The sequence below is a fragment of the Equus quagga genome, chromosome 17 (genome assembly GCF_021613505.1).
Source record: "Equus quagga isolate Etosha38 chromosome 17, UCLA_HA_Equagga_1.0, whole genome shotgun sequence".
NCBI classification, from domain to species: domain Eukaryota; kingdom Metazoa; phylum Chordata; class Mammalia; order Perissodactyla; family Equidae; genus Equus; species Equus quagga.
In genome coordinates this window covers 43,716,937-43,741,434 of record NC_060283.1, presented here as the reverse complement: position 1 = coordinate 43,741,434, position 24,498 = coordinate 43,716,937, and the positions used below count along the sequence as shown (strand labels likewise).

Genomic DNA, 24,498 nt, shown 5'->3' with positions numbered 1-24,498 from the left:
ACACACAAAACAAAGAAAGAGAGAACAGGCAGGAAGCAAAAGAATCTGGTGCTATGTCAAATATTTCTAGTGCATTATAAGTAAGTTTTAATCAAATCATTTTTCTTTAAAATAAGAATGGCAAGGGAAGGAAGGAAAGAGAAGAGGATGAGTTGAGGAATTCCCAAGGGAAAGCAGAGAGGGAGGAAGGCATGAAAAGCCAACTTTGAGGACCTAATTTTTGTCCTAAGCCAGATGTTTTTGAACACATAATATGGCATGAGAAAAAGCAGCTCTGCCAACTGTGGTCATATGTCACCAACATGGTAAGTCACCAGCACAATGCTAATTCCTGTCCACGCTGGGCTACTTGGAAGGTTATCCGAGGATAATCCTGGAAGATTCCACAAGGGTGCATGGTCTAGTCCAACTGTGTCAGGATGGTCCAATGTCAGTTGTCTGGGAAGTTTAACCTGCTTTTCCAGCCCACCATCTAGCACTTCCCTTCCTGCTCACCTCACTGGAGTCAGCCGGATCCAATAGCACGCGGTCCTCAACATGCCTTGCACTCTTCACCTCTAGCCTTTGCTTCTGGTTTATCTCTCCGAATAGATTCCTGTTTTCGACCTATAATCTTTATAACCCAGCCCTGGCTACACCTCTTCTGTGAAGTCTCTGTAACCCAATCTTATGTGAACTCCACTTCCTCTGAATTGGACCATTAAAAGAGGAGACCCTAACCCTTGTACTATTTTATCTTTTTATATGGACATGACCTGACCAACCCTCAAATGCTTGATGGATTGAAGCTGGGTAACTGGGATGTCAGGCAAGTTACTTAATCTCTTTTCCCTTAGTTTTCTTGTCCGTAATTTGGGAATAATAGTACTAAGTTCTCAAAAAGTTGTTGTAAGGATCTAATGAGTTGCTTTAAGTAAAGAGCTTACTACAGTGCCAGGCATCTAGTAAAAGCTGTGTAAGCGTTCTGTATGAGTCTGAAGACCTTTGGGACATTGCTGAACCAAACCCAAACTGATGCTAACTATTGATGCAGAATCAATACAAAGGCTCCAGACTACCCTTGTCAGTCTGTAACAAGTACTGCAAAGCTATCCCACGTTACCAACTGCAACATCCATATAAAAGAATGTGCATGTTGTATATGCACAGTGTTAAGAGTCAAAATAGACACACAGGCACACACACACTCACGCTTTAAGTTCCACAACATTACCAGTGCATTTAAAATTCCAGTGTGATCTACCACACCCATGTTCCCTTCCCATAGTCTCCCCGCCACCAAATGCAATCTGGAATTTTATGATAATTATTTCCTTATTTTTCTTTATAGTCTCACCCATTATATATTTATTCCTAAACAAACAAATATATATACACATATATGAGTTTTGCCTATTTTTGAACTCAATGTAAGTGGAATCATACTGTATGTATTTGCTGTGACTTGCTTTTTTCACTCTCCATGTGTTTTTTTGTCATCCTTGTTCATTGTAAAGTTGTAGTTCCCTCATTTACACTACCATATAATATCCCATTCTGTGAACATACCAAAATTTATTTTTCCATTCTACCTGGAAGTATATGTGGAGATTTTCAGTTTTCACTCTTATAAACAGTTCTGCTGTGATTGTGTTTGTACCTTTGTCCTGGTGCACGGTGTCAGGGTTCCTCCAAGGAACACACTGAGTGTGGAGCTGCTGTGGGGTAGAGTGTGTACACATTTATCTTGATTAGGAAATGCCGCGTTCGTGCTGGAAAACAGTTTACAGTCTCTCCTGCAGGATATGAGAGTTCCGCTTTCTCTCCATCTTCACCAACATTTGCTACTATCGGACTTAATTTTTGCCAGCCTGGGACCCACTTTTAATTTTTGCCAAAATAGTGTCTGTGAAGTCACACCTGAGTGTGATTAAATTTGCTCTTTTCCTGATTACTAATGGTGTTGAGCATGCTTGACTATGTTTATGGACTGTTTCTACTCCCTATTCTGTAAAATGACTGGTCATATCTTTTGTCCATTGTTTTGTCTTTTTCTTATTGATTCCTAAGGTACTCATTCTTTCTTGATTATATGTGTTGCACACATATCATAGTTTATGGCTTATCTCTTCATTCTCTTTATGGTATCTTTTGAGAAGCACGTTTTTTTTCATTTTAATATGGTAGAATTTATCAGTCTTTTCCCTTCTAGTCTGTGCTTTTGCATCTTGTTTAAGATAACTTTCCCTACCCCGAGGTCATAAAGATGTATTCTTAAATTTTCTTGTAAAGGTTTAAAAATTTTAGGTTTTCCATTTGAGTCCTTAGAACATTTGGCATTGATCCTTTGTAAGTATAATTTGGAGAAACTTTGTATTGTTTTCTTGTGTATAACCAATTGACTCAGTACCATTTATTGAATTTCCCCAGGGATCTGCAGTGCTGGCTTTGTCATATTTCAGTTTCCATATATGGCAGGGCTATTTCTAGCTTCTCTATGTTGTTCTATCAGTCTACTTGTCCATCTCTACACCTAACACCACAGTGTCTTCATTACTATGGTTTTATGTAATAAGTCTTAAAATCTAGAATGGCACCCTCCCTCCCTGGTTTTTTTATTCAAATATATTTCGGCTCTTATGAGCCCATTGTACTTCCATCTACATCGTAGAGTGGGGTTTCACACTTTTTGTGGTTCACCGTCATCCCTAGTGCATATTGCTCTTATCCTACTGCTGAAAGAACATTCTCAGCTCTCACCCTGAGGCCTTAGATAGGCCATAGTATGCGTGAACATCCACAATTTGTAGGGTCCTGGTGAAAGTGGTGGAGAGTTTTCAGAGTCAAGACACAACATTGTCCTTATCATCTGTTTGGAGATCATAAACCTGTTTAAAGTGAAACTCAAGACTCTTACGCTAGAGATGGTTCTTGACTCAATGGGAATAGCCTTGGCCATTCACAAACAAACCTGTTTTGGTCAATTTTTTCGTTTGACATTTAGAAACCCGTAAACACCATAATTACTTCCTTTCATCTTGACCCAGTTTGGCTTCTTCCAAAGCAAATCAAGGTCACAGTGCTATTCTCTAGGTGCTGTGCAAATTAGGTTTGTTAAGATTTCTCAAATAGCTACAGTGTAGCCTGAAACACAAAATAGGATTAAATTAAGAGAGACAATATGTACAAGAGTATGGAGACCGGAGAGGCTCCTTAACCAGTCCAAGAGCACACAGTCTGAAAAACAACCCAAGTCATTTTGCTCTCTGTCCGGTTCCAATTCTTCCTACTCTATACCAGGGGTCAGCAAACTTTTCCCGGATAATCAGAAAGTAAATATTTTAAGATTTTCAGGCCAAGAGGCAACGTCATCAACTCTTTGAGTATCTGTTCTTAGAGAATCAGTTCTGAAGATGGTTTAAGTAAATTGGAGTCTGGTTCATTTTATGTTGCCAATATTGAGAAATCTCTATGCATTAGGGACTCTTAAGTACCAAACTATAAAATTAGGAGTGGTAATTGATGTGAAAATTCTTGATAATCTAATAAAATACCACGTCTGTGTATTATAATCCCTTAAAGACACCTATTTGGAAAACATGGTTATTAATATATATTATACTTTTTCTCCATTTGAAAGTTAAAAGGTTGTGTTGAGTTATCCTTAGAGCTTCTTCAAATCCAAGTATAACTGTGAGTATATCAGATATGCCCTTAATACCTCCAGTGTTCTATCGGAGAAGTCTTCTTTGATGGGGATTTATCACTTGTGTCTTCTCTAGTTTAGACCTGTGTTGTTTTGTCTCTTACACATTTCAAAGGAAGTTGAAATTTCATGACAGCTTAGCATCAGAAACTTTTCTCTGTTTTTTGCTCAAATTCAGGTGACTACGGGGTGCCTCCAGATCTGTGTCTTTCTCCATTTTTTGTTCTGTAAACCAGAGCCTATAAAAACAGTTCACCTCCTGGGGCTGGCCCCGTGGCCGAGTGGTTAAGTTCGCGCGCTCCGCTGCAGGCGGCCCAGTGTTTCGTTGGTTCGAATCCTGGGCGCGGACATGGCACTGCTCGTCAGACCACGCTGAGGCAGCGTCCCACATGCCACAACTAGAAGAACCCACAACTAGAAGAACCCACAACGAAGAATACACAACTATGTACCGGGGGGCTTTGGGGAGAAAAAGGAAAAAATAAAATCTTTAAAAAAAAAAAAAAAAAAAAAAAAACAGTTCACCTCCTCATACCATGTCTGGGTGTACGACTAGCTTTCCATTCTTCAAATACCTGTTCGTTCTGAATTATAGGCACTGGCTGTGTAAAGTGAAAAACATTTCAAAGATCTGTGTGTGGAGAACTCGAGACTCACTGCCGAGTCCTTTGAAATATGGTCGCTGCCTGCTGTTAGCTTCCTTCTCATTTATTTAGTGTCCCATGTTCTGAAGAGGCTTCTTGTAAACTCATAGAGCTCTATAGTCTGGCGTCGGCTTTAAGAACCTTCTTATCACATCATTACCTAAGGGCTTCAAAAGGCACTATTCGTCAACTCCACAAAAATGAAAAGTATACCTGAAAATATTTGTTTTCAGACTGACTCATTCTTGAATGTCTGAAACTTATATCAGATTTTTTTGTTTATTTAATTGGCTTAGAATGTGGGATTGAAATGAGAAATTAATATAAACTAAACTTAAAACATAGATTTTTCTCAGCAAGGAATTTTTAGTTTTGGTTTTAGTGGCTGGGTCAACAGCCTACCATTCCCTCATCATCTTTTTCTTTTTAAAAAAATAAAATAAAACTTTGTGTTGGTTTTTTTCCTGATTATGAAGTAAAGTACATACAAAAATTTTAAAACAATTCAAGAAAGTAAAAAGTCAAATATGAAAGGCACCATAATCCCATCCCCAGAGATAACCATTTTCAACCCTTCTATGTATATTCTTCTAGAATTTCTATGCATATGCAAATATGTTTCATGCAAAAATATAATCATACTGTTTAGTAGTCTATTTTCTTCACTTAATGTCGTATCGCCTCTCTAAGGTAATGCATATGGATCTGCCTTGTCTTTTTATGTGTTGCCATAATATTCCATGGTATGGATGTGCCCTAATGTATGGGACCAACCCTTTACGAAATCTTGTTTGTTTTATGGGCCAATTTATACTCCCTCAGTTTTTTCTAGCATCACATGTGCAGGTATGCATTTCATGACCCTGGCTTTCAATGACAGATGTTTGTATTACCCTTTTGATATTCAAATTTTAAAAAAAGAAAAAGGTGTTTACACACTACAGCCTGGAGGAACCTTGAAGACATTATGCTAATGAAATAAGCCAGTCACAAAGAGACAAATAATGTGTGAGTCCACTTATACGAGGTACCTAGAGTCTTCAGATTCATAGAGACGGAAAAAATGGTGGTTGTCAGGGGCTGGGAGGAGGGCGAATGAGGAGTTGTTGTTCAACGGGTACAGTTTCAGTTTTGCAGGATGAAAAGAATTCTGGAGATTGCACAACACTGTGAATGTACTTCACAGAACTGTACACTTAAAAGAGGTTAAGATGGTCATTTTATGTCATGTATATTTTATCAGAACTAAAAATTTAAAAAAAAAATACGAGGGTGCTGGGGCCAGCCCCGAGGCTGAGTGGTTGAGTTCGCGCGCTCCTCTTTGACAGCCCAGGGTTTTGCTGGTTCAGATCCTGGGCGCGGACATGGCACTGCTCATCAAGCCATGCTGAGGCAGCATCCCACATGTGACACCTAGAAGGACCTGCAACTAGAATACACAACTATGTACTGGGGGGCTTTGGGGAGAAGAAGAAGAAGAAAAACAAGAAGAAGAATGGCAACAGATGTTAGCTCAGGTGCCAATCTTTAAAAAAAAAAAAAACAAGACTAGGGTGTTTAAAATACAACTGTATACATTTTATTGTAACATTTATTTATTAGTTATGTAAAAACCACCCTTATCTAGCAATTTCAATTATCTAGAAGATCATCAAAAACTAGGACAATGTTATAAAGCTCCTGAACTTTGTTTATAGTTGAGGATTTCAGACCTTACACAGAGTCTCTTTATTCTGAATTGATAAGCAATTCTACAAAACTTTAGTTACCTGATTTCTTAATCAATGGCATAGATGAAACAATTAAAAATGCAGGAAGAGATACAGACAGCTACAAACAGGAAGCCAACAGTAGAAAGAAGGAAAGGCAGAATACCAACACCACAGAAAAAGCCTACCTCAAAAAAAAAAGCATATTTAACAACTGAAACCACATGCCATCCTGCATCGAATGAAATACATGCAAATACCTCGATACATACACGAGCATCACTCAACACCTATTTCTTAATCACCAGTTATGTGCCAAGAATCCATTAGGGCACGGAAGTGTTGACAGTGACAGCAACAGTGTTTAGAAAGGGAGGATTATGTCATTTACAATCTATTTACAAAGGCAGAGGGGCGTGTAATACAATGACAGATGATCAAAGTTTGGGCACTTTTAGGCTGTCTTAAACCTTCATTTATCTAGAAATTATACTTAGACTATTTCATGTTTCCCAACAATTCCGGGTGCAAATGAGACTCCTTTTAATAATCGTATATAGTTTAGTGACTTTATCTATCTACATTGACAGCAACCACTTGGCTCCTTTTGTAAGCCATTTGAAGTATGTTATTCACCAAGCAGCAGGTGTGTGTATTATAAAGGCATGTTTGCTGGGTTTAAACATTTGCAATAGTTCGTCTTGATTTTAACCACAATGTTTTCTTGGCTATATCCCCGTTTCATTTGGGTATTTGTGCCAATAACCACAGTTCATAGATTTGTATTATAGAAAAAGCTGATACCGGAATTAAAAACAATAATGCTTGGTGTACCATCACTACATGATGGTGAATTTAGGGGTCTTCCTCTCTTTTTCCACGGAAACTATAAATTGTGAAAAATTGTCAATACATCATCTTCAGTTTATTTACCACGTGAAGATTCAGAAAGGAAATTTGTGGTTTCAGCCACTGAATTTAATAGTAGAGATAATAGTTCAAGAAAACTGTGCTCAAACAGAATCCCTGAACGCCATAGTCTCTGATGGGACCTAAGAATTTTTCTTCAGAGATGAAGTATTAAAATTTAGAAGCCTTAAAGTTAACAGTATTTTGGACATGACTGGTCTTTGCTTGTTCCATTGTGCAGAATATTTCTGCAAACAAGACTGTGTTTGCTGGAGGGCAGAAGATAATCTACATGGCTGTGATATTCACATTTGCCCTTTGAAATACACATTTGAACTCCCAGAGTTAAAGACTTTTGAAATACCTGAATGTGACTGGATATCAACATTGTATAATGACTATCAAACATAACCCACAACACTGCTCCTCTCATAAGCCCTGACTGCCACAGTCATGTCAAAGGGCAGCTGCACATTTTACGGGTCTGCGTATACATATTATTTTGAATTTGCCAGAATAGCTAAACTCCTTTTTAGGGTTTTTCTAAATGCAATCACACATTTGAAAAGACGTCATTTAAAAACACTGCATTTTTTATTAGGATATGATACCGATTACATCTCTGTCGTAAGAAAACTAAAATGCACTTTTTTTCCTTCTGTAGCTTCCTTCCAAAACTAGCAGGGAATCAAGCTATCTACATGCCTGGTCTGTTGATCTGAGTTGAACAATCAAACTCTATTTTAGCAGTAAGAAAAAGATATTTTTAACATTAAGAGGGAAAAAAAGCAAATTTTAGGAAAATGTAAAAATATAATCATCTCGGAGAGCTCCAAAATCACGCTTAACAAGTAGAAATTTAGTGACCTGAATTTCAATTGCTTTGCGTCCTAAATTATATTATTTTTGCCCACTTGTATTTTTGATTTTAAAATACAGAATTAATAAAAATTCCTTTCTCATATCCTTTTGTATTCCTACCAAACAGATAAAAACCATTGTGCAGAATTTCTCATCTTCCAATCTAAAGTATAATAGCACAGAATGAAATCTCTCTCTTCTGATCCATTATTTCTATCTCGTCTTTTCCTTTTCCACTTATTCTGCTTTCCGGCTCATGCATTTTCCTTTTTCTCGGTGCTCCTCCTATTTACAATACTGCACTCTGCCAACTTGTGGATTTTTTTTTCCCCAGAGCTAATCCTAAGGACTCTAGTTCATTCTCTTGTAGTTTTCTTTGTTTTTCTCCTCCTAAGATTTTATTTACTTGGCATTTGTCATCTGGATGAGAAGAAAAATTCAGTCAATCATCAAAATGTCTAAAATATCCAAATGTTTGGTTTTCCAGACACATAACTTACACTTTCTTATTTATTTTTGTATGATGTATCACTCTAGCTGTCATCGTTATGTTTATATGCTTATCTCTCCGTAGTCTGTTCTCAGTGCCATGAAGCTCTTGACATTTGCCCAGTTTCATTTTTAACCTCCTTTTGTTGCTTTAATAATAGTTATGTATCTTATATAGTTATATAAATTACACCACCAACAACTTGATGTATTTAGCACCCTGTAATCTATCTTTTCATACAGTCGACATTTATTGAGCATTTACTATATGCGATTGAGCCCCAATGGTATCTAAGAGTATCCTGTCCTTTGAGGTTTAAAACTGCTTGAAATTCTTTGAATGCCATCTCAAATCCATGGGAAGTCCAATTTCTGCCCAAGATTTCTGCCAGTTCCCTGGTGCCTGCATTTTCTTGATAGTTTCTCCTTCTGATTTCCTGTCCTTGCTGAAGACTGAATCTCACCAACATCTCAGTTTCCACAGCTATTCTTCCACTCATGGACCAGAGCAGAACACAGTGCCGCTCAATCAATTTCCCCAGAACAGGGCAGTTTTATAGAACAAACTTAACTGAAGACTCAGAGACAACACAGGAGACCTCAACCGTGTCTGTAACGTGCTACTTCCTGCACTGGGTGGTGGGTGAAGGGATATTTGTTACATTCCTCCTTATAACTTTCCATAAATATGGACCCTCACTCCCACCATTCCAGTACATCTAGAGGGCCTCGTTTTATATCAGACAGGCCCATTAAGTCATGTGACACAGCTAAGGGGACAGTTTCCCCCGGAGAGAACTGCTCCTCCTCTCTCCTGCCCCGTGAACTATCACCCCTGTTAGGAACACAGAGATGCGTAAAATGTGCCTTCCGAGGAGAACCTTTGTCTGCTGGTGTAACAATATTTGTTACAAAATATCATAAACATATAATTACAGTGCAATTGGATATGTTTTCTAAGAGCAGTTATGCACAAAACAGATGAGGGAGCAGCTAACTACATAGAGGATGTAGGGAAGTGCTCCAGAATGAGCTCAACTTAGCCAAGCAGAGTAAGGGGTGGCGAGAAGCGGGCATTCGGGCCAAAGAAGGACCATGTGGAAAAGCACAGGAATGTGAAAGAGAGCTGGAGTGACCAGTGGCCTCTGAGGCTGGGGAAATACGGGGACCAGAAAACAAAGAGCCTCATACGTCATGCTGATGAGTTTGGACTTGGCACTGCTGGCCGTGGGGAATGAACAAATAATTTTAATCAGGGAAGTGACAGAATACAATTCGGGGAATTTATTTAAGGTCTGATAATCCCAACTATCCTCTATTTTTTAAAATAAGTGCTGTTTTCTTGTTTCATAAATACCACAGAGGTTAGTGTAATAGTTTTCCAGAGGAGTCTTCATTTCTGTGTAATGTTTGATATACTGGGGACATTCTCAAAGTGTGATCTGGGGAATTCCATTTCCTGGGCTGCTTGTTTCACACGCAGATTCTAGACACTCAAACCTACTCTCCGGGGATGGGATCCTGGAAAAAGTCAGACTACCAAGGGCTCCAGGTAACTTATGTATACTAAAAGGGCAGGAGTACTATCCCCGATTTCAGTTGGAATACTGTGAAACTAAACAGAGATTTTCCTTAGTCACAATTTGATTTGAACTGGCACTATCAAAGAGGTATGTTAATCTTAACAAATGCAACAAAAACATCTGAAATATTTATATTTTTAACATTACAAATATCGTAAACATATAATTACAGTGCAATTAGATATGTTTTCTACCTCTATCTCCCATCTGGGTCAGCTGTACCATCGTCATCCTGAGACAGTCTTTCTGAGCAGATTCTTTGTCCTGGAGCCCATGTCTTTCTCTTTCCTGACCTAACTCCCATTTCGGGTAGAGCACGTGATACCCAAGCAAATGCAGGATATCAGATTCTCTCCTTATCCTTGAGAGAGAGTTATATTTGTGCTTTGCTGGCTTGTGGCCAGCCCCAATCAAAGTGTTAATTGGACAGCGTCATCTGTCCTCCACTTTTAGGGAAAAGGTATTTTCACAGTAGTGACCAACCCAAGCCAGGAATCGAGCCTGAGCCCAAATCAGCCATAAAGCGTTATTCTTCTCTAGGTGAGCATCCTTGAGACACAGCCTGCAGGTCTGTGGGCCCTGGCACCCGAGCACGGGGCAGGAGAGCCAGCATGCAGCACGGCCTCTATGCTTTTAAGATTGCACAGTCTCCCCAAAATGATTCAGCTCACCTGCACAAGGAAAAATTAGAAATTCCAGGCTCCAAATAAAATCTGGACCAACGTTGGAATCAGTATGAAACAGATGCATCCTAAGGCCCCTTGCTGTCTTAACAGCCTATGAATTCCAACAATGGAGAGAGTAGGTCTCCCACCAGAAGTAGCTCAGGCAACCTCTGGGATGTACCTTTGTCTGCAAGAATTGTCAGCTTCAGGTTTCTTCATCAGCTGTCTGAATCATTTTTCTTTAAAATTTTCCTATGTTTATTCTTACTGTATTTTTTTCTACCAGGAAGTCAAAACTAAACTGGTAATTTTCCAGATGGGAGAAAAACATCACTTAAGATGAATTTAGAATGCTTAAAACAATAAATTCTAGGACTTTAAACGTAACGTAATAGGACATTTTCTGGTTTTGAGATGAGCTTTCTTTTTTATTGTTCTGGATGACTTTTCTTTTTTATCGTTAATTTTTAGCCAAGTAAAATAGACAGATAGTAAACGATAATAATACTAATAAAACATTTGTAATATTAAAACTTAGAGCAAAAACAAAGTCCCTCTCCTGGCTACCCTCTCCTGAGTTGCCCTCGACAGAGGCAATCACCTTCAGCTCTTACGGCTGTTTTTTCCATTTATTTACCTTCATATTTCTGAAAAACAGGCTTAGAGAGTTATTTCTCAGTGTGTCAATTTTAACATTATCTGTTGACTTGTAGTTTGGTAGATGAGGACTCTTCCATGACCCACCTCCCTCCTTTTTCTCAAATCTTCCCAATAGACTTATATCATAACTTTTGGTTAAATCTATAGTGTATGATTTGGGAAATTTTGTCCTCTGCTAAGCCACTACTTTTCATGTTTGTAGACTTTCTTGGACAAACTTTTGTTCATCCTGAAGTTTTAAAAGTTTCTATTGTCGCACTTGTCAGACAATTTTCTCATTTTCTTGGGGTCCCCTGGGGCCCCCACCCTCTACCTCCCATCTGAGTCAGCTGTACCATCGTCATCCTGAGACAGTCTTTCTGAGCAGATTCTTTGTCCTGGAGCCCATGTGTTTCCCTTTCTTGACCTAACTCCCATTTCGGGTAGAGCACATCGTCCAGTAGTTTACTATGAAAGTGTGGCTGGGAGGAAATATTGTTGCTTCATTAGATATCTGAAAATGTCTGTGTCTCCTCAAACTTGATGTATCATTTGGAGGTATAAAGTCTGGGTTGACAATCAATTTCGCTCAGAATTCTGAAGACCTCATGCCATAGCTCCCTCATGGTATTGTCATTGACACAACCAATGCCATGTTGATTCTAAGACCTTTGTATGTTGTTGTTTACTTCTAGGATCTTCTCTTGGTCCCCAGTGTTCTAGAATGCTTTGATAATGTGCCTCAGCTGTGTGTTTGTGAGTGGAAGACATTTAGTGGGCCCTGATCAATCTGAAATTTCACTTTCTTTACTTCAGAAAATTGTTTCTTGTATTATTTCTTTGACAATTTTCTCCTGTCTATTTCTCTTCTTCCTCCTTCTGGAACTCCATTTGGTCAAACACAGAACAGCCTGGATTGATCCTCAAATCTTCTTGGCTTTTTTTCTGATTGTTCACCTCCTTTTCCTTTTGTCCTATTTTCTGAGATTTGTTGAATTCCTCTTTCATCAAACTTTCAATGTTGGTTGTGCCCTCGTGTTATTTATTACTGCCTAACAGATTATCCCCAAATTTTGCAGTTTAAAGCAGCAAACATTGATTATCTCATACATGTTCTGAGGGTCAGGAATCTGGGAGCAGCCTCAACGGGTGGTGCTGTCTCAAGGTCTCTTGTGGGGCTCAGAAGCTGTAGGCTGGGGCAATAGTCATGCAAGGCTTGACAGAGGTGGAAGATGAGCTTGCAAGATAGCTCATTCACAGAATTGTTGCCAGAGGCCTCAGTTCCTCAATTCAAGGGCCTCTTCATAAGGCTCCTTGACTTGACATGGCAGCTGGCTTCCCCCAGAGCAAGTAATCCAAGAGAGACAGCACACATCACAGTGTTGTTTATGACTTAGTCTCAGAAGTGACATAGCATCGCATATGCCCTATTCTATTGCTCATGCAGACCAACCCTGGTTCCATATGGGAGGGGACTACACAAGGGCAAGAATGCCAGGACGAGGGACCATTGGGGGTCATCTTGGAGCTGGTTACCATAGCTCTGGATTCTAACTTGTGTTGTTTCTTTTCTCCTTCTCCTCTGTGTTAGCCCACCATTTTGGAACTGCCTCTTTGGGGAATCCTCCATGACTCCAATCCAGATAGTGTTAAAATGATGTTTCTTGGCTCAGGCTCCCTATTACATACAGGAGCCAAACCCTCAGACAGCACAGTTGGCTCCTAGACTCAGTCCAGCCACTTTAGGCATCAGCCCCTTCCACTGCTTTGCATTGCCATTGCATCTTGCTCACCAGAAATATTTTTATTATTTTTGAGTTTGTCTTTTTATTTTCTGTTTTTGTATCTTACCTTTTGTTGCAATGAAAGATATGTGCCAAAGTATTCACAAATGTACTATTCCACTTGCTCAAAGCTTCCACTCACCATCCATCTTCTAAAAGTTAATTGCCACTTTCTGTCTGTTTTTGTTTTCTCACCTATTTTCCTTGTCTGTGGATCGATACTATTTTTATTCTTTATCCATCATCTTATTCTAGTTTTCAAAAGGAGATGACACATATAAAAGTATTTAAACAACTCTTTTGGGTTAACTCTCACATACATGTGAGCTTGTTTATTCTGTTTATTATTCAGAATAATATTGCTACTCAAGCAGCGTCCATGTTTTCAGGTAGTGTGACATCAGAGTCTTCCTTAGAAGCCAAAGAAGGCTTCCTTTGGGAAAGTGGCCTTGTCTTCTGGGTGACCCTCAGATTCTTACCTTCCTTTTAGGTTACTTTTAGGTTCACAGATAGAAAATGGATTTTTCTTTGAAATGTCTTACATTTCTGTGATTAAGAACAAGGTTTCTAAAACTCCTAGCAACTCTCCCAGAACCCACAGCTGGAAAATATAAAACTTCTACATTCACTTTAAGTTTGCTGTTGACAATTTGTATAGTTAGCGAGTAACAGCTTGTGGAAGTGGTGAAAGGCGTGTGGTCATCCTCCACGTGGACGAGAACTAAGAGCGGCTTTTCTAGGGAGATTTGCTCCCATCTGCAGTAGCCCACCTGGAGAGACCAATGAGAACCTGGAAGTGCCAGGTTCAACCGTCGATTCACAGGTAAAAATCCCCTGAAGTGCTTCTTCACTGGTTGTCAAATGGAAAAGGGAGAGGAGAGTTTTGTTTACCAGCTACATTTTATTTTTTAATAATATTATCAAAGATGTTTTCTGAAAGACCTGGTCTTACACATGGGCAAATCAGGCATGCAACAAAGGGGCCCCGTCTGCACCAACATGTGTGTCCACCTGTTGCTCTGGAGTTTGAATTTTCTACCATTTGTGGCATTGTTGCAGTTTCTTGTGTGTGTGTGTGTCTGTCTAAGAGGCATTGGTTCCTGAAAAATGTGTGTGTTACCCGGACAGATTTTTAAACACGAATTCATTAGCATCCATTACACTGTATGAGATTAGCTTGCTGGCACCTCTCAGAGAAAACCGTGCAGCAATAAGTCACTAAGAAAATAATGGCCAACCAGAGGGGCGGGGCAACAGAGAGGGGGCAGCCGTGACCGCTTTAGTGTTTCCCGAAGTTGTTCCTGGTTGGCCTGTAGACTTTCACCAGACCCAGGCAGATGAGAAAAATGAGAACAGTGTAGATACTGTTTATGAAGTAAAAGCTATTTCTTTCTGTTTTAAAAGGACATCTTGTGTTCCATGAGCATTTACTTGCTTCCTTTACTGTGGTTTAATTTTCCTATCTTGTGGAATTATGATGATAGTAGATAATAGATTTGTGGCTGGTGGGGGGCAGGTTTGTTTATGTGTGTTTGGAGGTGGTCATTGCCCTTGGTGGTGGTGACGCCAATGAGTCGATTGTAAATTCCTAGTGACCCTGTGGACGGCAGGGCAGGACCCTGCCTGGTCTTTTGTGCCATCCTCTCACCTTCCAGAGCTGTATCAGACAACGCTCTGCTGCTATTCATAGGGTTTCCATGGCCAATTTTTTTGGAAGTGGGTGGCCAGGTCCTTCTTCCTAGTCTGTCTTAGTCTGGAAGCTCCACTGAAACCTGTCCACCGTGGGTGACCCTGCTGCTGTTTGAAATCCCGGTGGCATAGCTTTCAGCATCACAGCAACATGCAGCTGCCACAGTACGACAACCGACAGACGGGTGGTGTGGTTCCCTGACCAGAAAGGAACCTGAGTTGTGGGGGTGAGAATGCTGGATCTTAACCACTAGATCACCAGGCCCTTACATAGCAAAATATAAATAAGACAATCTGACATTGGTCTCCATTTAAAATTCTTTTTTATTTTACTGCTCTGTGAAGTTCAAACATTAGGAACTTTTGGATTATATGAGCCACGAGATTCTTCCAATCCCAGAATTGCATTACTTACTCCCCTCCTCCCCTCTCCCCCAATCCTTGGACTGAAGTGTGGTGGGGAAAGGGGAGGCCAATAAGGGAGGGATGGTAAGAAAAAAGACGGATTCCTGTCTGCCATTCTGAGGTGGAAAAACATCTCCAGCTAAAGTTCTGAACTGATCTCTTCTTTAGTTTCTCTCTTAATTTTTTTTTACTTTCTTTTTTTTGGTGAAGAAGATTGGCCCTGAGCTAACATCTGTTTCAAATCTTCCTCTTTTTGTTTGAGGAAGATTGTCGCTGAGCCAACATCTGTGCCAATCCTCTTCTATTTTATGTGGGATGCTGCCATGGCATGGCTTGATAAGTGGTACTAGGTCCACACCTGGGATCTGAACCTGTGAACCCTGGGAGCTGAAGCAGAGCACTTGAACTTAACCACTATGCCACTGGGCCGGCCCCTCTTAATTTTTTTAACGTAACTTTTATATAGCCACAGAAAAATATATAATCAAGATAAATTACACCAGGGGTTAACAAGCTTTTTCTGTAAAAGTCAGATAATAAATATTTCAGACTTTGTGGGTCAAGCAGAAAAATCAAGGACGTTATGTAAATACCTATATAACAAGAGAGGCAATAGATACAAATGTTTTTAGTGACAAAATATAAAACTGTATTTAGAGACACTAAAACTTGAAGTTCGTATAATTTTCATGTTACAAAATTTAAAAAAATTTTTTTTCCAACTATTTGAAAATAGATAAACTATTCTTAGCTCACAGGCTATACAAAAACAGACAGCAGACTGGATCTGGCCTGTGGGCTGCAGCGAGTGGGCCAACTGCTGATTTAGACGGCTAATTTCATGAACTAGCGTGTTCTGTTTCTCACTGGGTTTTTACAATCCTATCTTAAGGGCACAGTGACAGGCGATGTGAGCAGATGCGTATCCCCCCTCCCCCATGCCTCCGTAGCCCCCAGAGCCACTCAATAATGAATCATAGCACAGTGGTTGAGACAGTGGCTCTGGGTCAAACCCTGTGGGTTTGGATCCCCCGTTCTGTTCCTTACCACCTCCAGTCTCTTGATGTTCCAGTTTTGTTTTTTTTTTTTTTAAAGACTGGCACCCGAGCTAACAACCGTTGCCAATCTTTTTTTTTTTTTTTTCTGCTTTTTCTCCCCAAAGCCCCCCAGGACATAGTTGTATAATTTAGCTGTGGGTCCTTCTAGTTGTGGCATGTGGGACACCGCCTCAGGGTGGCCTGATGAGTGGTGCCATGTCCTCGCCCAGAATCCGAACCGGCGAAACCCTGGGCCGCTGAAGCAGAGCGTGCGAACTCAACCACTCGGCCACAGGGCCGGCACCTCCAGTTTTTTTACCCATAAGATGAGGCTGATAATAGCACCTACCTCACAAAATTATCAGATGCAGATGAGATGGTGCAGGAGGCAGAGAGCCCTGAGCAGTGTCATCCGCAGTCAGTGCTCCAAATATGTCGACTATTGATGTCATCATAGTCCTGATGAGCTCATTTCCTCTACAGCGTCCTTATCATGGGATCCTGTAGTGTCTATCAATCTTCCATGAATGACGAAGCCCTTTCAGTCCTACTGGTCTCAAAACCCTTTAAGGCAAGAAAATAAAAGAACCTAGAGTTAATGATTATAGGTATAAATACTCTTTAGCATATTACACGAGATGGGCAAAACTTTCTTTCCATGGTGTTTATTCTCAAACATACCAGAGACCTCTGACTGCCACCTTCTTTGTCAGAGCCAGTAATCTGTGTTCCCGCTGTCTCCCAGGGAACCAAAAACGGGTGGCTGGCTTAGATGTCTAGACTAGGGATGTCTCTCTGGACAGGAGTTGAAAGCTAGGACGTGGCAGTTGCAGCGAGGGCTCTGTGACATCCAGGTGTGGTGACAGTGGCTTCTGGGTGGGGAAAAGGAGGCCACTGGGAATGCAGCGCATGGGTGTCATTCTCCTTTACTGGAGGGCATGCTGCCAGGGCTCATGGGCAGTTGCTTAAGGCGGACAGGGGGCAGAGGGGCCCTGCAGAGGGCAGCTCATGGAGTCTGTCTGGCACAGTTGGGCTGCACTTGGTCAGCTCTTCTTTTCACACACAAAAACTTTCGCCTCAGGCCATTGGCTGGGCAGAGGGTCAATAATCATAATGCAAAATCAACAGACCTGCTCAGTAGAGTGTTAACCAGCTTTGAACGTTGCCAACTTCCCCTTATGCTAAACCAGGCTGGGCTGGGCATGGGGGAGGAGAGATTAGAGACAGAGCCAGGAAGGTCGCTTCTGTTTCACCAGAATGCACGCAAACTGGGCATCTGGTGTTCTGAGAGTAGAAAGGAGAACTCCAAGAAGATCTGGAAATTCTTTCCTGGCCTTTTAATGAACAATTAAAAACATATGTGCATATTTGCTGGCCTATTAATGAACAATATACTATGTATGTGCATAATTAGATCCTTTATTAACTTTAAGAATGAAAAGATAATTTTTTACTGCCTGCCAGTGCTGGGGGATATGAAGATTGTGGGACATGGTTCCTCCTTGCAGTCTAGTAAACGGAACAAGCCCTCAACTCAAGAGCATTTAAGTAGCAATATTATGTGAATAAACGAGTAATAGGCTGCGTTGTTGGTAGCCCACAGTAACAACTGTAGGGGAGGAAAAAGTTTTCCTCCACCCCCTTAGGGTCCCTGGCTGGGTCTGAAAATCAAACTGACAAAGACAGGTGAACAGGAGAAATCCATACAAACTTCATTAAATTTTCACCTGTGCATGGGAGACTTCACAAGAGAATGAAGACCCAATGAAGTGACCAGAACAGGAAGCTTTTAGACCTTTTAGACAAAGAAACAATAAATTTGTGAAGAATTGACAAGACAGAGAGGGTTGGGCTAGGTGTAGTAAAGGGGGAAGAAGTAACTAGAAAGATAAGGTTTGTCTGAGATTCTTCTAGTACTGTCTCTGAGCCATTAAGAGTCTGTCTCCAATAAAAGGAGAATTTATTTCCTGTCTTTGGGAAGGCTTTACCAGTGTTAACCCATTTGACCACATTTTACAGATGTGGAAACTGAGGCACTGGAGCTCACCTAAAGTCACACAGGTGACTTGGCAGAGCTGGGATTTAGACCCAGGAAACCTCCCCTGGAGCCCATGACCTTAACCCTTCTGCCATATTGCCCCGTGATAGAAGGCGATGTGCAGGTGACACATGGCGATGGGAGTTGAGACAAAGAGAAGGGTATGGGAGCCAACTGATCAGTGTTCCCAGAAGTGCTTGCTGCTTTTGTGAAATATATTTGATTTGACCCTTTTCATTTATAAGCATCAAGTACCATTTGGGGTTTTGAACCAATATTTGATTAAACAAAATAAATTGTACTGGCACTTATGTACAAATAACGTTTGGTTCATCAACTCATGTATTTAGTATACTCTAAGAGCACTATTCCCATTCGTAGTTAATTCATTTGTAGCTTAACAGAAATGCTTTGCAATCTCTTCCCATTGATCTTAGAATCAGGACCAGTTCTTTGGCACTGGACAAATGGCTTCAGGAGGAAATGTCTGGGAAGACTGTGGCTAGTTGGGACTGACTGGAGAATGAATGCGACGTGGCATGAATGTCCTTGGAGGATTTTGTAGCAAAAAAGGAGAGGCTACCCCCATTGACTGCATCTTTTACTGAATACAGGGCACTCTGCACGGTCATGATTGAGAGCATCTCAATCCTCACAAACACTGCAAGACAGATCTTAATATCTTCCTTTACAGATGAGGTAGCTTAGAAGAATTAAGTAATTTATCCAAAGCTCCAGTTAATAGCTGACAAATCTGGGAATAGATCCTACACAGATTTGGCCTAAGGCCTGTGATTTTTGGATTTCTAAACCTTTTAAAATTCTCTACTATGAAAGTTTATTTTGCATTCAACGTGAGGTCGTAAAAAAATTGAATGTGACTATTGAATCATTCTCACAAGTATTCTCATACTTAATATGCATAAGTGCTAAAATGTCATGTAATCTTGGATCACTTCCTGATGTGTTAATGGTTAGCAGGGAGAGAAAAGCCATAAAATCATTATTAAGAGCTTTCTGCTGGTGACAAATGATTTCTTACTTCATTAAGGTAAATGGAAACTGTGAGGTACTTTATTGTTGGAAGAGGAAAAAATCATAAAACTGTTGCTTAAGAAATATCCATCAGTTATGCCTTCTTAATGGTTCCTAGCATTTGGTCATACCAGTTTTTGAGTGATTTAGAACTTGAATTGTAATTAATGGGTTATATTCCATTAATATAATCATGGTGCTTCAAAATCAATGAAAATGAAAATACGGCCACTGTATCTTTTGGGCAAATAATCTATTTGAATTATTGAAACACATTTACATATCTAAAAATTTACTTCAGGAAAAACCTCATAATTAAGAGAAATGAACATCTTGTGTTCTGGGGCTACTGCCATCGCCGTCCAAAAACTCAAGTATTTGATTTCACGTGGCGCCGTGCCAGGCCGTCTCCAGTGTCACACAAGCAGCACTTGCCTTCTAGAAGAGCAGCTGGACGACAGCCAGAGAGCTGCCCTGACTATAATTTTGAGTTTATTCAATCATGTGGTGCATCCACATGTCAGCAAAATCGTCACATACTCTGAAGTCCTAGTCAACCCAATTGTGCAGACGTCGAGGCAGGCCACGCCTTGCCCATTTAACTGAAATTGAAAGCTGGAACAATTTTGGAGCAGTTCTGCTAAGCTGGGCATAGAAACATAGCCGTAGACCTGGCTCTGGAGTCCTGCCGACAGGGCTGAGCACCTGCATGTGGATGGTGTGGTGGATATTGACAAGTAGGTAGAAGAGTAGATCGTCTCTCAACGACTCTCCATTTAACTGGCCACTGGCCTGGCCGGAGCTCTCTCTACCTTCTATGTAGTAGACCAGTTGATACCCACTGCTCACTGCCCCTAGTACACTCGCACATGTCCGTGCACCGATGGAGCTTTTGGATTGCCAAGAGTTAGTCGTTTCTGCCATTTGCACTTATTATTGTAACAAAGTAATAACATATTAAATAACAAATTGGTTAAAAATGAATGCATAAAGGACATGTGTTTCTGTGAAACTAGGTTAAAAGATTTCATAAAATAAAATTGATAGAAAAGCTGCTATTCAATTCAGTGTGGCTGAGATAACATTTAAAAAGTTAAGAGAAAAATGTGGATTAATATCTGGAAGGACTCTATGCTCAGACTGCTCCACAGGCATCTTTAAGCAATTGGCCTGTTTCAAAGAAACCAAAAATAGAAATTGTCGATGGTACATTATGGGTGCGACTTAGCAAGAATGATGTCACAGCTCTCTAAATAGCTGATCCGTTCACAAAGAAAAGACCTGTGTCCTGTTTCACAAGAGAGAAGAACTGGTGTGAATGTGTATGCTTTAAGTTAAAATAAAATGTCTAAAGTGTTCACGTATGTGCTTGTTTGTTTTTGATTCCTCACTTTACCTAAATTTTTCAACTAACCACCCAGCTGGCTCTGAACCATCAAATAGGGCTTCTACCCTAAGGTGAAAACAATGAAACCAAAGACTAACAAACTAAATATGTTCCCCCTAAGTGTTCAAGACCGGAACTGAAGGACAATAACGAAAAAAATCAGGAGCTGTGGTTTTGATGAGAAAACAAGGGGAGCAAAGTTGCTGTGGTGGAGAAAGGAAGCCAGACCCCAGGCAGGAGGGGTTCCAGAGAACAATGCGCTCACACGCAGAGCCCCATGCCCGACCTCTGCGGGCCACCCGTGTGAGTCCTAAAGATTCTTAGAACAGTGACAGCTGCTCATTGAGATCTGTCCCCAGGTATTGATTACAGGTCAAAGCATTGATTGATACCAAATCTCTGGTATGAAATGGAAGATTTGCTAAAAATTAAACAGGTTTTCACTTTCTAATGGTCATCAAGGGCCTTATATAAGGCTGAAGATTTTATTTAAAAACCAGGATCCTGAAGTTGTTGGATCACTGTTGATTTCTTAGGTTTGGGAATGATGTTCTCATTGGAGGAAAAAATACTCTGGTGGTGGGGAGATGCATGCAGAGGTATTAAGTGTCATGGTGTTGCAGTCTGCTTTTGAATGGTTTGGCAAAAAAATGTGTGCGTGTGTGCATGTGTGTGTGTGTGTGTGTGTGCATGGAGAGAGAGAGGAGGAGATGGGACTACATGTTCACAGTTGGTAAAACTCAATGAGAAGATATGTAGATGTTCATTATACTGTTTTTCAACTCTTCTGAGGTTTAAAATTTTTCCAAAAAGTATTTTTACATCCAAGCAACTAACAACGAATTAACTTTGTGTTACTAATTTTAACATGTTTTAAAATAGCCAGAGCTTCTAGTTTCATTCTTTGCCATTTCAACCATAGTTGTTCATAATTCATCCATGTAGAAAACATCTTGGTCATGGCAGCCCAACAATAGCCACATAATTCTTATGCCTCGAAATTACAGGTCCAAATTGGATGTAAAGAAATTATCCATCATCATCCACCGACTGATCCATTCAACCAATCCACAAGCATTTGTTCAGGACATATCACATGCCAGAGTTACTGATGTGAACAAGACTAGACAATTCCTTCTTGCCTAGGGCTTAGGGTCATCAAGGAAAATTTACGTTAAACACATAACTTCGAGTGGTCCACGGGAGCATATGAGAAGGGCGACCTGCTCTCGTTTGAAGGAGTTCAGCAATCTCTTATTTGCTTAAGCTAAGATTGAAAGATTTCCAGTAATATATAGTGAGTATGACTTTTACTCCAAGAAATACAGTTAAGGTGGCCTCCATGCACCGTCTCAGGAATTAGAGGATTGCCAATTTTCCTCCTCCTACCTGTGGTCCAGAGATGCTCAGAATCCAGGTGTTGTGTGGGAGGCACAAGAGTCAGAGATGCTCACTGTCCACTTGAAAACAGTGGTCCACCCCTGCCATGTAAATTTGAGCACCAGGTCCTTGCCCTGGCCAAGCATCCTTGCCTAGTATCTGGTCCCCTTGGGGTGTAGGATTCAGACTTTCCTTTCTGAGGCCCTGCTGCCTCTGCTAGACACTGTGTGGGAGCAGCATGCAGGTGCCTCCACTCTTGGGACCAATGGTCAACAGATCCTTACACTTCCAGAAACAAAAGCTGGGGGAGTCTTGTCTTCAGGCAGCTTTTGCTTTCAGCCCAATGTCAAAAGCATGCCTGAAGAAGGGACACAGAAGCCTGGCTACTTTCTGGGAAGGAGAGGAAAAAAAGACATCACAAACAAGAAACAGATGTGCAAATTAGTGTCTCGAATGATGTAGTGTTCAGAAATCTTTAGAGAATTAGCTCTATCCTACAGACTGGCATTTTAGGGGTTAGTTTAGAGCAAGTGGTATCAAGTCACCCAGGGGACCTTTTAAAACAGATTACTGAGACCCACTGTCAGGGTTTTTGATCAGTGGATCTGGGGTGGGGCCAACAATTTGCATGCTGGTCTGGAGAGCCACACATTGAGAACCACTGCTTCAGTAGGCACTAGCCTGCCAGTGTACTAAATTACTATACTAGATCTATTTAGTATGCTTAAATATATGAATGAAATGAACAGGGAAGTTCAAAAATCTAGAAAGATAAGATTAAAATAAGCAAGTCAGGTATGGCTTAATGACCCCAAGGTTCTGGGAGGAAAACTGGAAAAATTTAGTTTTCTAAAGGAGAATGTAGACTTTCCTTTTCAATTAATCACTTCTCATTCATATAAATTGTGATGTATATAAATATGATAAGGACCAATGATGAGTGTCTGAAAATTACTATGTACTCTCCTTCCTTGAATGACAGCACAGCCTACTGCCCTAGGCTGGGGAGATACATTCAGTTAAAGATATTTTTGTCTGCATATTTTTATTTTGATTGCACAAATAGGGTTCCCACTGTGGGAGTATCTGAGGCAATTTCTTATTTTTCCTACCAGCCAGCACATCTCCTAGCCTTGCCCTGCCTCTGCCATCAATTAATAAACTAATTTTCAGTTAATATTAACCCAAAGAAAAAAGATAACTATATAAGTAGAGAATGTGTGTCAAAACAAATTTTAAATCCACTATTTGAAACTATTTCTCTCTTTGTTCCTCTGCTGGCATACAAAATTTTAAAAATTGACCTTCATTGGGGTCGGCATGGGCGTAGGTGTGAAAGCCAGGGTTGTAACGGTGTCAAAGTGACTGGGTAGATAAGTGAGAGTCCCCAGGCTCACAGCTAAACATTCATTTTTTTAATAACAAAGAATATTTTGATATTAGTATTAGTGAATTAGTTTATTCTCTTTAAAGGCACATAATGGGTATTGATCCTCTTTTCTCAGTCTTGAACATTATTTCATGAAAAGAAAACCTTGGAATCACCTGTAGAAGATGTCACCAATTAATATACACAAATACATGTAGGTCCATTATGTCGAACCGGAGAAATTTGCCAACATTGGACCCCGTTCTTCCTACAACAGTGGCAATTTCATATGGTTCAACTCTATATTGTTTTGAAAAAAGGAGAGCTGACTGTCTTTTCAAACACAAATCACTTAAAACTCCTAAATACAAGAAAAATGATGTACACTTAGCTGACAATTCTCCCATATGTGACATCTTCCCACTTTCTGCTGTAGTCTATCGCCATCTTACCACAGTTACCACACAGATCCCGATGAACAGCGTTCAAGGCTCAAAGAACAGAAAAACGCGTTTGCTTCTTCCCCGTCAGCCGGGACTTATTGAGCTGTTTTTAAACAAAACCTTTTCTCTTTCCCTCTTCCCAGGGCTGTGTCTGTAAAGGTAAAGGCCAGTGCTTCTGCGACGGGACCAAAGGGGAGAAGGTAAAAAGGAAAACTTAATTCTGCTTCTTTTTCTCTATAGAGCTCATCAAGGGATCCACATGCGTCTTTCATTAGTAGTAGAAAGATCAGCAGTGTGTTATTCCATTCCCCAAATCCATTTTTAAAGCAACTGTATATAAACATTAACCTGGGGAGGGAAATAAAGGCCTTTGAGGAAGCTTCAGATAATTTGTGTAAATACCGGCAGTTCTTACTCTCGTGGTCTGTAAAAAAAAGCAAGTTAGAGAAAAAGAAAGTTTATGAGAATGCCTCCATCTGTATACGTACCCTATTTACAATGTTGTTAAACACGAAAAAGCAACTGAAAACAACTTGATTCGCTCACTTTGACATAAAATCAACATTGAAACCCCACAGATTTGACGTCCTATAGCACTGGTGCAAGCGCGCCCCCTGGTGGGAGAATTCTGCGGCAGCACCCGAGTTGAGGCAAAAATTCCTCAGAGGGTAGTAGCTCCATTGCAGAATTCAAGAAAAAAAAAGGAATGCTGTGAAATCTCATTAATTCGCTCCATTAACTTGCAAT

The 24,498-nt window shown here is 40.4% G+C and overlaps 1 protein-coding gene across 2 annotated transcripts in view; it reads left to right on the top strand.

The window, feature by feature from the left end:
- The window catches only part of COL4A3 (collagen type IV alpha 3 chain), a 129,538-nt gene that overhangs the window by 36,821 nt on the left and 68,219 nt on the right, over nucleotides 1–24,498 (top strand). For both annotated transcript variants that reach the window (XM_046644948.1, XM_046644947.1), the window contains exon 2: nucleotides 23,895–23,951. In XM_046644948.1, the coding sequence (XP_046500904.1) occupies nucleotides 23,895–23,951 (57 nt within the window). The remainder of the gene's footprint in view (nucleotides 1–23,894; nucleotides 23,952–24,498) is intronic.